Raw genomic sequence first — 13,182 nt, forward strand, 5'->3', positions numbered from 1 at the left:
TTTAGATTTCAGTGTATTGCTCATTGCTTAGGATACACTGCCATTGTTTTTCGTTCTGTCATGCAGCAAATATTTTAAATTTATTGCTAGCAACTTGGAAATATTTATGTGCTAAAGTATGGTTATGGCTTTTCAGTTCCATTTTATGCATGTTTCATGTGAAGTAGATGAATAACAATGAACAGAATTGGGTAAGAAGATTCTTAATAGGTGCTATTTGTTGAACCAGCACTTGAAGGAATAAGGGACATGATGAACGGTATGGTCACTTCAGGCATAAAAAAAGGACTAAAACAGGAATAAGCAGGAGACCAGAGCCAAGGTGGGGGACCATACTTTGATCAGTTGGTGTAACACATTCTGGTGACTTCACAAGTGGATCTTGGAATTTCCATACTAGTCTGGCTAAATATTGAAACATAGTTGAAACTAGGGGTTTGCTTCCTTGTTTGTTTTTGAGAGAGGGAGAGAGGGCATGGGCACATGTGCACTCATGCGAGAGGGGGAGGGGCAGGAGGAGAGGGAGACAGAGAATCTTAAGCAGACTCCATGACCATCTCGGAGCCCTATGTGGGGTTGATCTCACGACTGTGAGATCATGACCTGAGCCAAAATCAAGAGTCAGACGCTTAACTGACTGAGCCACCTACGTGCCCCGAAACTAGGTTTTATTGTATTTGTACTTTAGGCCTTGGGGGAACTCTTGTTTATATGACGTTTTTAATTGAATTCTAAAATTAAGCAGGATTATTAATGCTTTTAATATGTTTTGTGAAAATTTTTTAATGCTCGTGTGTAAAATAGTATTTGATATTACCTACTAGTAATACTGCTGAGCTATTGCTATAATGGAATACAATGGCAAAAGAGTGTTAACAATCAGTTGTCAATATTTGCATGACACTGGTGACCCGCACCAACATTTTGACAGTCACCCTGATGCAAGTTGCATGTAGCTTTTTCAAGACCTCACCGGACGCAAAAGCACAATGTAATATACCCGGTTCTTTTCATTTTCCTGCAAGCTGGTTTGTGAAGAATGAGTCTTGGCCATGAGGAAGGTTGTCATCAGAACTTGCAGTAAGGTTAATGTGGAAGGGTCTCTTTTCTGGTTCTGGAGAATCAGGACGAGAGACCAAAGCTAGTCCAAATGTCCAGTAGACTGGGTACCATCACCAGCCCCTCCTGTTTTGCGTTAGTTAAGTCTTACCTGTCTTAGAGTCAGGTAAGTTTTACTTGTACTGATCATGTTGTACATTTGTTAGTACACACTGGAATTGGATTTTGTCTTTGCCTGTAGGGTTACATGGAAAGGATTAAACCAATGGTGAGAGATGGAGTTTACTTCCTCTATGAGGCCCTACATGGACCACCAAAGAAAATCTTGGTAGAAGGTGCGAATGCAGCCCTACTAGATATTGATTTTGGTGAGTGAGCTATGACTTCATGGGGGCTTAACCGAGCCCTAAAGTACTTAGGATATAAATAATTAACGTTCCCGTACAGGATTTTTTTTTTTTTAACTTTTAAAAAACTTTTATTTAAATTCTGGTTAGCATACAGTGTAATGTTCGTTTCAGGTGTACAATATAGTGATTCAGCAATTCTGTACATTACTCAGTGCTCACCACAAGTACACTTCTTTTTTTTTAATTATAATTTTATTTAATGTCTCCAACATTCAATTGGAGTTTCTTTTTTTAAATTTTTTTTATTTTTTAAAATTTATATCCAAATTAGTTAGCGTATAGTGCAGCAATGATTTCAGGAGTAGATTCCTTAGTGCCCTTACCCATTTAGCCCATCCCCCTCCCACAACCTCTCTAGCAACCCTCTGTTTGTTCTCCATATTTATGAGTCGCTTCTGTTTTGTCCCCGTCCCTGTTTTTGTAGTTTTGTTTCCCTTCCCTTATGTTCATCTGTTTTGTCTCTTAAAGTCCTCATATGAGTGAAGTCATATGATTTTTGTCTTTCTCTGACTGATTAATTTCACTTAGCATAATACCCTCCAGTTCCGTCCACGTAGTTGCAAATGGCAAGATTTCATTCATTTTGATTGCTGAGTAATTGTATATATATACCGCATCTTCTTTATCCATTCATCCATCGATGGACATTTGGCTATTGTTGATAGTGCTGCTATAAACACAGGGAGTGCATGTGTCCCTTCAAAACAGCACACCTGTATCCCATGGATAAATGCCGAGTAGTGCAATTGCTGGGTCGTAGGGTAGTTCTAGTTTTAATTTTTTGAGGAACCTCCATACTGTCTTCCAGAGTGGCTGTACCAACTTACATTCCCAGCCTTACAGGATTTTAAAGCCAGGCTTGTATATTCAGGAATGATGGAAGTTTGCCATCTGCCACTCATCTGTTTTTTGAAAAGAATGTTGTGGAAAATATAATACATGTGTTAAGTTTTGTAGTTTATGAGAAAAATGAAATCACCGTTTGGGTCAGTGGGTTCGGGATTCTGTAAACTGATTTTCATTGTTTGGTTCATGCTCCATTTGATGATGAGAGGAATCCTATGGAAGGATCTTTACTTTTAATTCAGCCTTTCTTTAAATATCAAGAATAAACCCTGTCCTTAAACATGTCCACTCTAAGGTCTGTGGAAATCTGTTTAACATCTTGGGTGTGAGATTCTGAGCACATTAGGGTATTTCTTCCATCTTCGAAAAGTGAACGAGTCAATACCGTCCAGCTACTGCCCTATCAGGTTGTTGGCCTCTGCCTGAGCCTGATCCCTCAGGATAAGTCTGATTGTTCTCAGCTCTCACTGACCTTTCATCGGCTTTTGACTCCCAAGTAAACCAATTAAAAAGTGTATTTCTATTACAGTAGATAATGGATTTTTGACTGCTTAATATGTCTGTGCAGTCTGGGAAGAAAGCAGAGTGATTAGCTTAGTGGATAGTTTAAGTGGGGATCCAGGATCTTTGGGGCTGGGGGAGTACACCCCTCTTAGCTTCCCTTGTCATTCTGGGGATTCTTCCCTGAACAGAGATCAGAAGGAAGGGTAATGAAGACCACAGACTTTCATAGTGTACTGGTGTCACTCTGGGTTGCTGATGTGTCTTAAAAATTTGTATCAAGGAAGTAAGACAAACTTGTTTTCAAATTAACAGAAGAGTATTAAAAGTACGTAGATTGTAAGTCTACATAGTGGACGAACACCAGGGTTTTGGCATCACGTCATCTAGCAGGCTTTGGCGAGCACCCACCGAGCAGAGCTGAGTAAGCGTGCACACGCCCACAGAGCCTCTCCAGTGCCCACACCTGCCAGCTCTAACCGCCTGTGTTGTTACCTCGTTACGGACAGAAAGGATCAAGAGGAAAACACTGAGGTTTTGAGGGGACGGTTCTAGTCAAGTCTGTCCACTACCTGGAATATACTCAAATGTGGATTTTTCATTATAATTCTGTTTCCGAGTAACGTATGTCCATGTGTGTATAGTTTAATATTTGTTTCTCTTTTTAGGAACTTATCCTTTTGTGACCTCTTCAAACTGCACGGTTGGAGGTGTCTGTACCGGGCTGGGGATGCCCCCTCAAAATGTCGGAGAAGTATATGGGGTCGTGAAAGCCTACACGACTCGAGTTGGCATTGGAGCCTTTCCTACAGAGCAGGACAATGTAAGCCCGTTTTCAGCTGATCCAATTCCGAAAGTTTTGTTGTTGGGTTTTTTTTTTTTTATTAATGTTTGTTTATTTATTTATATTTGAGAGAGAGAGAGAGACAGAGTACAAGTGGGGGAGGGGCAGAGAGAGAGGGAGACACAGAATCCGAAGCAGGCTCCAGGCTCTGAGCTGTCAGCCCAGAGCCCGATGCGGGGCTCAAATCCACAAATTATGAGACCATGACCTGAGACGAAGTCAGATGCTTAACCGACTGATCCACCCAGGTGCCCCCGTAAAACTTCTGGGGGCTCCTGGGTGACTCAGTCAGTTGAACATCCAACTCTTGATTTTGGCTCAGTTCATGGTCCCAGAGTTGTTGGATTGAGCCCTATGTCCACAGAGTGTGGAACCTGCTTGGGATTCTCTCTCTCTCCCTCCCTCTCTCTCCTTCTTTCTCCCCTCTGCCCCTCCCCAGCTCTCTCTCTTTCAAAAAAAAAAAAATAGTTAAATAAAAAATATAAACTTCTGCTCCCCTCCCCCCCTTAACAAATTCTTACCTTCCTGTGCACTTCACTGAAGTAGCAGCATATTGGCAACAAAAGAGAAATGTTAGAGGGCACTTAAAGGTACTTGTGGATTATGGGCACCTGGGTGGCTCAGTTGGTTAAGCGTCCGACTTCAGGCTCAGACTGTGATCTCACGGCTCATGGGTTCGAGCCCTGCCTTGGGCTCTGTGCTGACAGTTCGGAGCCTGGAGCCCACTTCAGATTCTGTGTCTGTCTCTCTCTCTGCCCCTCCCCCACTCGTGGTCTGTCTCTTTCTCTCAAAAATAAATAAACATTAAAAAAAAAAGGGTGCTTGTAGGTGCAAGGCTTTGGGAAGGTGGGTACACGAGGGAGATCAAGGTGGGGGAGGAGAAAAAGGTGGTTAAAAATAACAGCTGCCTTGCACTAGGAGCCTGTCAGGAACCAGGGCTGAGGAGAGTGACCTCCGGACCTGGGCTAACCTTCGCCGACACTTAGTGGCGGTGATGGCGGGCCAGGCACTGTTGAAGTGTTGTATACTCGGGAGCTCTGTGGACCCCACGACAGCTCAGGGAGCTGGGTGGTGTCGCCAACCCCTGCCCGCCCCCCCCCCCCCCACCCCCCGGCTTCTACGCATGAGGAAACTGAGGCACGGAGAGTCACCATAACTTGCACATAGACGGATGGGGCTGGGATTCAAACCTGACAGAGCAGCAGTCTAAAAACTACATAGTTGTGTCAATGTCAGAATACGAGAGGTAATGACTTTAATCGGAAAGGTGTAAAGTAGGGAATAGATAGACCATGGGCCGAAGGTTAGGTTGTAGACAATGGCTGTGGCTTAGAACTTGGAGTGCTGTTGTCGACCTTCCTTCTCTTTGAAAGAGCATCGTGCCGTTAGCGACTGACTCCTTGCTAGCTGAGAGTTTGTCTTCTGGTTTTCAGGAAGATCATCAGGCTACAGTTGTTCTTGCAAATAATTGGCTTGTCTTTTGTAATAAATACTTACTGACAACTTTGTTTCTCATATGTAGCATTTATTATTCTTATATGTTAATCTAAATCTTAAGAAGTTCTCTGCCATCATAAAAATTACTGGTTTTAAAGAAATGGTAAAAAACAAAGCCAAAGGTGGATCGCTTCCAAATAATGCCTCACGCAACATCCATCATCTGGATGGAATTCTGTCTTCCACTTCGTTAGTTTTTGAGAGATGTTCATCTCTAGGAGACTTCGACTTGTTATATGATCTTAGATATAATTAATTCTACTAGATTTACAGCACTGGTAGTGTAGTCCAAAAGCCCTATTTTTGATTTCCCAGGAAATTGGAGAATTACTACAAACAAGAGGTCGCGAGTTTGGGGTAACCACTGGAAGGAAAAGAAGGTGTGGCTGGCTGGACCTCGTTTTGCTCAAATACGCTCATATGATTAATGGATTTACTGCGTGAGTATTCTCGGAAACATTTATTTCAGGAAAGTACAGGAGGGTTCATGACCAAAGGTTAGTGTTTGTGGATTGCAACCTTAAGAGTAGTATTCTGGTGGTAGTGTCACTCTTTAGCCCCCAAATGCAATTGTAACTCAAAGTGCAGGGGGCCCAAGATCCAGGGGAAGGGTGTCCAAGGGAAAGGACCCCACATTGTCTTCCTAGACATCTGGGTTGGGAAAACGGAATCAGGATCCTCCACATGCAAGTGTAGAGGGAAATAAGATAAGTAGGTAGATGGGTTGGCACACTTTGCCTTTATGGAGAGGAGGCAGTATGACCGACCTGGTGCATGGGCTTGATGAATGTCTAACTCCTGTTTTCAAATCTCCGACTCACGCGTTGTGCTGTGGCTTTGGGCAGGTTCATCTTTCTGTGCCTTTTTTCATCATCTTTAAAACCTAGATGATGATACCGACTTCACACGAGTATTTTGAAAATTGGGCGAGAAATATAGTGAGAGCGTACAGCACGCTGCCTGGCTCCCTGAAAATGCTCAGTAAAAGTTGCTATGAACACATATACGCAAATATGTAAATAAACGTATTCATGTCTCTATTACTCTGGGTTAGCTTCTAGCAAAGAGCAAAATAAAGAATAAAAAGATACCTTGTGGATGAGATTCTCAAACCTGTTATTTTATCTAATGCCATAGATTTCCCCTTAAGTTATTTCCCAGTCAGTTTATTGGGAGATTGGATGTATCATGAAGAGGTCCTTGATGTGGTTCCCTCACTCTGCTTTGACAGTTTCTGAGCAGAAGGGCGGAGGCGATGGTGACTAGAGTGACGAGATGAGGGCCTATGGTGTATGCATAAATGTCCATGTATCTTGTCATCCTCTCTGTGGGACAGCGAGTTCTGCTGGGTCCCATAGACTGCATCCTTTACACCGGGCCGCTGCCCCTCACGTGTGTGTTGATCCCTCATAAGAAAGCTAAGCAAGATGATATGGGTCAGTCAGGGAAAATGGAATTATGAGAGCTCCTCACAAGTAGGTAAGTCATTTTTTTATCATGAGGAAAATGCACACTTTATGTGTGGCACACTTCAGAAGATAATCCTAACCAGTTTTCAGAATTGCTTTGGAATGCTTAGCTTGGTACGAATTCTTTACTTCCTCATCGCGTTAGATGTTAGAGCCTCGAAGAGTCTGCTGTTTTAACGTGGCCTCTCCTTCCGCTTAGGTTGGCACTTACCAAATTGGATATTTTGGACATGTTTACGGAAATCAAAGTTGGGGTTGCTTACAAGCTCGATGGTGAAATCATACCTCATTTCCCAGGTACGTTCTTCAGTCTGCGGTACACAGAACGTTATCAGGGCATCAGGGGATGTGTTAGAGCGGTCTCCAATAGCTCTCCCGCACGGTCGGTGGCAGGTAGCCACAGGGTTGCCCTGTTCTTTGGGAACCGCGCGAGTATAGTCACTTGTCACTGGCCTCAGTTTCGTAGCTGCCGTGCGTTTGGGTTCCGGGTTGCAGGACGCATGGGTTCAGACTCAAAGGAAGAAAGAAGAAACGTGGCAGTTCTGAGCTCAGCGATGCGGCCCCTGAATCTCACCTTCCCTATTTTGAAAGTGACTTCTTCATAGATGTTCCGTTCCCCACCCCCCCTTGAGAAATGTGGAGTAGAAGAGTGCTGCCTGTAAGGGTAAGCAGGCTCTTAATACATTAACCCACCCCGTCCTTCAAGCCACACGAGTGGTTTTGTCTAATCTCCTGTGTCAAGAGTGGGTGGTTGTAAGGAGACTTCCCACATGAGGCAATGTGTTTCTTCAAGCATATCCGTAGCTACATGATTTTTTCAGTTACTCAGGAAGTTCAGTAAATGTTACCAGCTTTCGGAAATAGGAACTAACTGTTCATTTGTTTAGTCATCCTGTGAGACGGGGGATCCGCCAAACAAAGGAATATCTACTAGCTTAATGAAGCTTGTAGGTTGGTGGGTGTTGTGGCTTGCTAATGACGACCAGTCCTTGGGAACCGAGGGTCGCTGCAAGTTCTTGGAAGCCCCTTGAAAGCTGTTTTCTGTTAGTCTGACAGCTGGGCCGTCTCCAGTTTGGTTTCTCGTGACTGTTTTTTAAGTGGATTGTGGTTCACTACTATTACTTCTTTTTTTTAGTTTTTTTTTAAATTTATTTATTTATTTTTGAGGGACCGAGAATCAGCGGGGGAGGGGCAAAGAGAGAGGGAGACAGAGAATCCGAAGCAGGCTGCACACTGTCAGAGCAGAGCCTGATATGGAGCTCGAACTCATGAACCATGAGATCATGACCTGGGCCGATGTCAGACGCATAACTGACTGAGCCACCCAGGTGCCCCATGGATCTCTATTTCTGTCTAATGACTTCTGGGTGAATGCGCTTATGTTTTAGTGACTCAGATTCCGTTACCTTCCTCTGAAGAGTATTGGTTCTTGTTTTAGGGGACAGTTGAATTACTGGCTGATCATCTTGAACTTGCGTGAGCTTGGTTTTCCACTGTGTTTGTATAGTTACAGGAAGAACCCAAGGTGTTTCCCAAGCCTCTAACCTGGTGTGAGTCCGTCTACAAATTCTATTTCCTCTGTGGATCTTGGCAGAGGTTGGTTTTAGGCTTTATTATAGAGGGTCTGCGGTCAGTTGTACTCTGGCGCATCATTTTTAATTTTTTTTTTAATGTTTATTTTTGAGAGAGAGAGAGTGCATGCACAAGCAGGGGAGAGGCAGAGAGAGAGAGGGAGACACAGAATCCAAAGCAGGCTCCAGGCTCTGAGCTGTCAGCACAGAACCCGACGCGGGGCTCGAACTGGTGAACCGTGAGATCATGATGCGAGCTGAAGTCAGACGCTTAACCTACTGATCATCGTTATTTAAATGAAGCAGTGTTTCTGCTGTCTCGGCTGCTGCCAGGAGAGTTACTGGGGTATAAAGAGATCTCTCCAGTGTGGCAGTGCTGGCTGGAGCTTCAGTGTAGTCTGTCCCTTCCCTTCCGACAGCACTGTTGGAACTCTAGAACCTGTCGCACTCACCTGTGGCCCCTGCTGTCTGTAAGCCTCCAGGGGTCCCAGTCTTAGCATGTAAAGGTGAACGTTAGCCAGGGGACTTTCACAGGGTCTCTGAGGGGTAGGAGCTCTCTGTATAGCTCCTTCCTTTCTGATGCTTGGACCGTGATTCTCACTGCTTCAACCTCCCTGAAATCTGGTATCTGCCTTCTCAGTCAGTGGGACCATTGTTCTCCTCTGACTCCAGTGTCCTGACCTTTAGTCGTCAGGACATTGTCCCTGGGCAGATGGTGGAGTTGTTTTCAGGACTTGCTCGTGAGTTTGCTTTTTCTCAGAAACTGCAGTTTTGTGCTGCCTGTGGTCCACGTTGACCGGTCGTGGGATACGCGCTGCTCCAGGGAGGCCGCTCCTTCCAGCGGAGGGCGGTCTCTGGGGAGATTCTGAACCTGATCCTCAGCAGGGGTGCTTCCTCAGCAGGGGGGGTGGGCAGGGCCTCCATCCGGAAGCGGGAAATCTGGATGGTACACCACAGCAGCCACCGTACTGTCTCTGGTCGAAGAAACTGTTCTTACTTTCGTAGGCTTTTAGTTTCTACCAGGGGGTACAGAGAAAATGGTTAGGTGAGATCATGAAGAACATTTCCAGCTAAGCTTTTGTGCAGTCACCAAAATCATAGATTTCCCAGATGAGAGCGAGTCCACCAGTCTCCTTTCTGTGAGATTGCTGCCTTTATGCAGGTGTGCAGCCTCTAATCCACGGTGTGGAAATCTGGAAAGCTCTAAAAACTGGAAAGGTCGGCACCAAAGTCAGACCTGACCTGAGTTGATATTAGAACCAATCATCTATCTGCTTCGAGTGAATAATCTGGTGGCTGCAGGAATGTGTTTGATTATAAAAATACCGCCTCAAATGGTAAATGTACTGTTTGACCTTCCTAAACTCTGGAGGAAAACAAAACAGAACATTTTTTCTGCATTTCAAAGCGCATCTGGCTCCAAGGATTTTGAGAAGAGATCAGGAACCTATGACCTAGCAAATCACTTATTTAGCAATAGACAGTGTTATACCATGAGAAAGCATACATCCTCTTTAACTTTCAGCAAACCAAGAAGTCTTAAATAAAGTTGAAGTTCAATACAAGACTCTCCCAGGTTGGAACACAGACATATCAAATGCAAGGACATTTAAAGAGCTCCCTGTTAATGCACAAAATTACGTTCGATTTATTGAAGATGAGCTTCAAATTCCAGGTAAATATAAACTCTTTATGAACAGCCATCTCTACTTTTTCTCTGCTTCTAACTTGACTGTATCTTTGAGATGGGATTAGAGGAAGATCATTATTAATTTGTAGAGTGCTCATGATTTGTATAAATGCCCAGGAAGATACAAAATAATCTTATTTCTTAGGATAAATATAATCACCTTTCTTTAAGTCCTTCAGATGCCTGAAGACAGCAGGTTACTTTTACACTTATGCTTGTTGCTTTCTCCCTCTTAGTTTTTTTGTTTTTCTGTTTTTTTAAGTTTATTTATTTTTGACAGAGACAGAGTGCGAGCATGAGCTGGGGAGGGGCAGAGAGAGAGAGGGAGGGAGGCACAGAATCTGAAGCAGGCTCCAGGCTCCTAGCCGTCAGCACAGAGTCTGACGCGGGGCTCGAACTCACGAACCGTGAGATCATGACCTGAGCTGAAGTCGGACGCTCAACCGACTGAGCCACCCGGGGCGCCCCGCTTTCTCCCTCTTAGTAACAAACTCTTTTGTGTCTTCACCTCCACCAAAAATGGTTTGCAGTCTTTCCATTCCGGGTTAAAGCACCCTTGGGAGTTGGGGGTGTTTCTTGAATAATTAGGGAATAACAGGTACAGAAAATAGGCGATCCAATTTGAAAAGATCTACAAGAAGAGCAAAGAATAAACCCACATTAAGAAACAAATCTAAGCTGGCCAGGGAGTTAGGCATAACCAAGTAGTGGCTCTGACCAGTTACCGAAAGTCTTTCTTTTTAACACATTGCTTTCTTTGCTCTTTTGCTCCTCTCAAATACAAGCCTGGTTTTCCACATTGCTAGCTGTCCTGACCAGCCTGATGCCAGAGTTAAGTCAGCATGTTTACTGTGGCTCTCAGTCGGCATTGTTTTGAAACACAAGCAGTAGTGACTTTAACAGTGACTTGTATAAAAGACCATAAAGGTGTGGTACGATGTTGAGAGATTCCTATAGACTGGTCCAGGCTCTGCAAGTTAAAATGGCATTTGCTTCCAGCCCCTTCTCCTTTCTTGAGATATAAAAGTTATGCTGATACTTGCAGAACCTCCTAGCATCCTGTATTTATCAGATGCTGATCTAGTTATTAGGGACTTGATCAAGGGTTCTTTCGGTCTCTGCTGGTTTGGGCCAGTATCTTACTGACCTAATTATCAGGCATCGACAACTTGGAAATACCCCACGATTAAAACTGGAACCGGTAAGGCTCACACCTGTGCTGGATGCCGACTGCACGTTCTGTTTAGAAATCAGCACAGTCTGCTGTCAGGACAGCCACGGATAGCAAAAGACACCTGGCAAAGCTAAATAGTGACACCGGGAAAAGTGGGGACCTTTTCATCCCAAGGATCGAACATTATAAACAAATTAATATTCTTCTTCTTTTTTTTCCCCATCCCAGTTAAATGGATCGGTGTAGGTAAATCCAGAGAATCTATGATTCAACTCTTTTAAGGACCTCCAGTGACACAAGAAACACTCCTTGAGGGGGCGGGGGGGAGAGGACTTTCTGAAATACTTCATTTATGATCTGCAAATTTCAAGAATAAAGACATTGGAGTGAGTTTGAGAATAAAGACATTGGAGTGAGTTTCAAGCCCTGCAGGTGTTCCCAGTCATTTAAGGTGGCTGGCTGGTGTGGAGAGAAACTTCGGCGCGGTCCAGGGTCCGCCGCCTTCGCTGGCAGAGTCGCCGAGTCACGTTTTCCTCCTGCTCACGGTGCCACGTTTTCCTTCAGTGTTTAGTCCTAGTACGATCCATGTTCGAAATCTAAGAGAATTCCTTCCAGTGTAGTTCTTCTTCATGACTGTCGTTGTGCTTTGTTAGGTTTTACCTCTATTAAATGGTAAGAACAATTAATGCAGTTTTGCACAAATATTTTTACATTCTGGTCATTCAATTTGTCGTTGTAATCTTTGCTGTTAGAAAAAAAGGATGAAAAGAAGGGTTCTGTAAACTTTTGTAATGCTTTAAGTTCTGTTTAACTTGTGAACTGTTTAGTTTCTGCTGAGACCATTGCAAATTTGAGCTTTGGCAGGGGGGGAGGGGGTTATATTCGTGTGTCCTTTAATTTGTACAGAACACAAAACTTACTTCTCTCTGTAAATTATTTAATACATTGAACATTTAATTAAATGTTTGGAGAAGGGCGTTCCCTAAGACAACAATCTTAATGTTAAAAAAAAAATTAGTCATTAAAAGATCATTGTGCTAACTGGTGGATATTTTTCTTTAATTTCAGGCATTAACTCTGAAATGTATAGCTGTCGTTTTTTTTTTTTTTTATCTTACCATTGTTTCTAAACCTAGTGGATTGATTTTTCAACATTGTGCCTGCCGGTTTGCCTACAAAATCATCTATAAGTGTCCAAATGAATTCAAATTGTTGGTCATAATTTTGATTGTGCCTTTATTTTTTCTTTCTTGGGAAAAAAAGAGGTGTTGTTCTGACAATTAGGCATCACGTAGTGTGTTGTAGATTATCCTCTGATGAACTATTTTAAATGTTTAAATTAGGTGCCACTTAAATTTATTTTATTATACCATCAATAGCTGATTAAAATGAACCAAATATTTCTAGTATGGTTTGTGTATTGTGGTTTTGTTCTGTAGGAGAAGTACTAGCAACACTTGGATATAGAAGCAGCAGCTTTCTCCCTGTAGAATGTAGGGATGAGGTGGGGAGAGATCAAAACAGAATCTTAGAAAAGAACATTAACCTCTTTTGTCTTCACTAGACATACTTTCGTTGATACTTAGTTCAGAAAGTTCTACGAGAGAGGCAGCCTTGTTGGTTTCAATAAACAAAAAGGATCGTACAGATGATCTTACAAGCCCATTGTGGGTCAATAATGGCTTTTATGTAAAAATAACTTATATTTCGTATACAATAAATAATTTTTATCTTTTTCAGCAGAAATTGGATGGGCTTTTATTTCTCCTAACCCTTTATCTTCCTGCTTGAATTTCAAATTAGGTTGAGTTGAAATTAGGTTTTTAAGTTCACATTCTCATCTTGGCTGTAAGCGTTGCTTTATTGAAACATAATTTTAGTAATGGTCCAGAGGCAGATGTGAAGAACTCACTTACCAAAGAGATTACTTTAAAAATAAATAAATAAACTTAAAAAAAAAACCCACAAAACTGTCTTGGGGGCTCCTGGCTGGCTTTGCCGGAAGAGCATGTAACTCTTGATCTTGGGTCATGAGTTTGAGCCCCACATTGGGTGTAGAGATTACCAAAAAAATAAATAAACTTTAAAAAAGAAAAAAAAAAACCTCATTCTCTGAATCAC

General features: G+C 42.9%; 1 protein-coding gene across 3 annotated transcripts in view; it reads left to right on the plus strand.

Moving 5' to 3' along the window:
- ADSS2 (adenylosuccinate synthase 2) overlaps window positions 1–12,470 on the plus strand; it is a 36,497-nt gene extending 24,027 nt beyond the window's left edge. For 2 of the 3 annotated variants that reach the window (XM_042975515.1, XM_042975514.1), the window contains exons 8-13: window positions 1,301–1,427; window positions 3,485–3,639; window positions 5,473–5,597; window positions 6,826–6,923; window positions 9,723–9,872; window positions 11,290–12,470. In XM_042975515.1, coding sequence (XP_042831449.1) covers window positions 1,301–1,427; window positions 3,485–3,639; window positions 5,473–5,597; window positions 6,826–6,923; window positions 9,723–9,872; window positions 11,290–11,342 — 708 coding nt within the window. In that variant the 3' untranslated portion in view covers window positions 11,343–12,470. Of the gene's footprint in view, window positions 1–1,300; window positions 1,428–3,484; window positions 3,640–5,472; window positions 5,598–6,825; window positions 6,924–7,121; window positions 7,805–9,722; window positions 9,873–11,289 lie in introns of those variants that run through there. The other variant, XM_042975513.1, reaches the window with a different exon arrangement.
- Window positions 12,471–13,182: the final 712 nt, after the last annotated feature.

Source organism: Panthera tigris, chromosome F3, assembly GCF_018350195.1.
Source record: "Panthera tigris isolate Pti1 chromosome F3, P.tigris_Pti1_mat1.1, whole genome shotgun sequence".
In the NCBI taxonomy this organism is placed as follows: domain Eukaryota; kingdom Metazoa; phylum Chordata; class Mammalia; order Carnivora; family Felidae; genus Panthera; species Panthera tigris.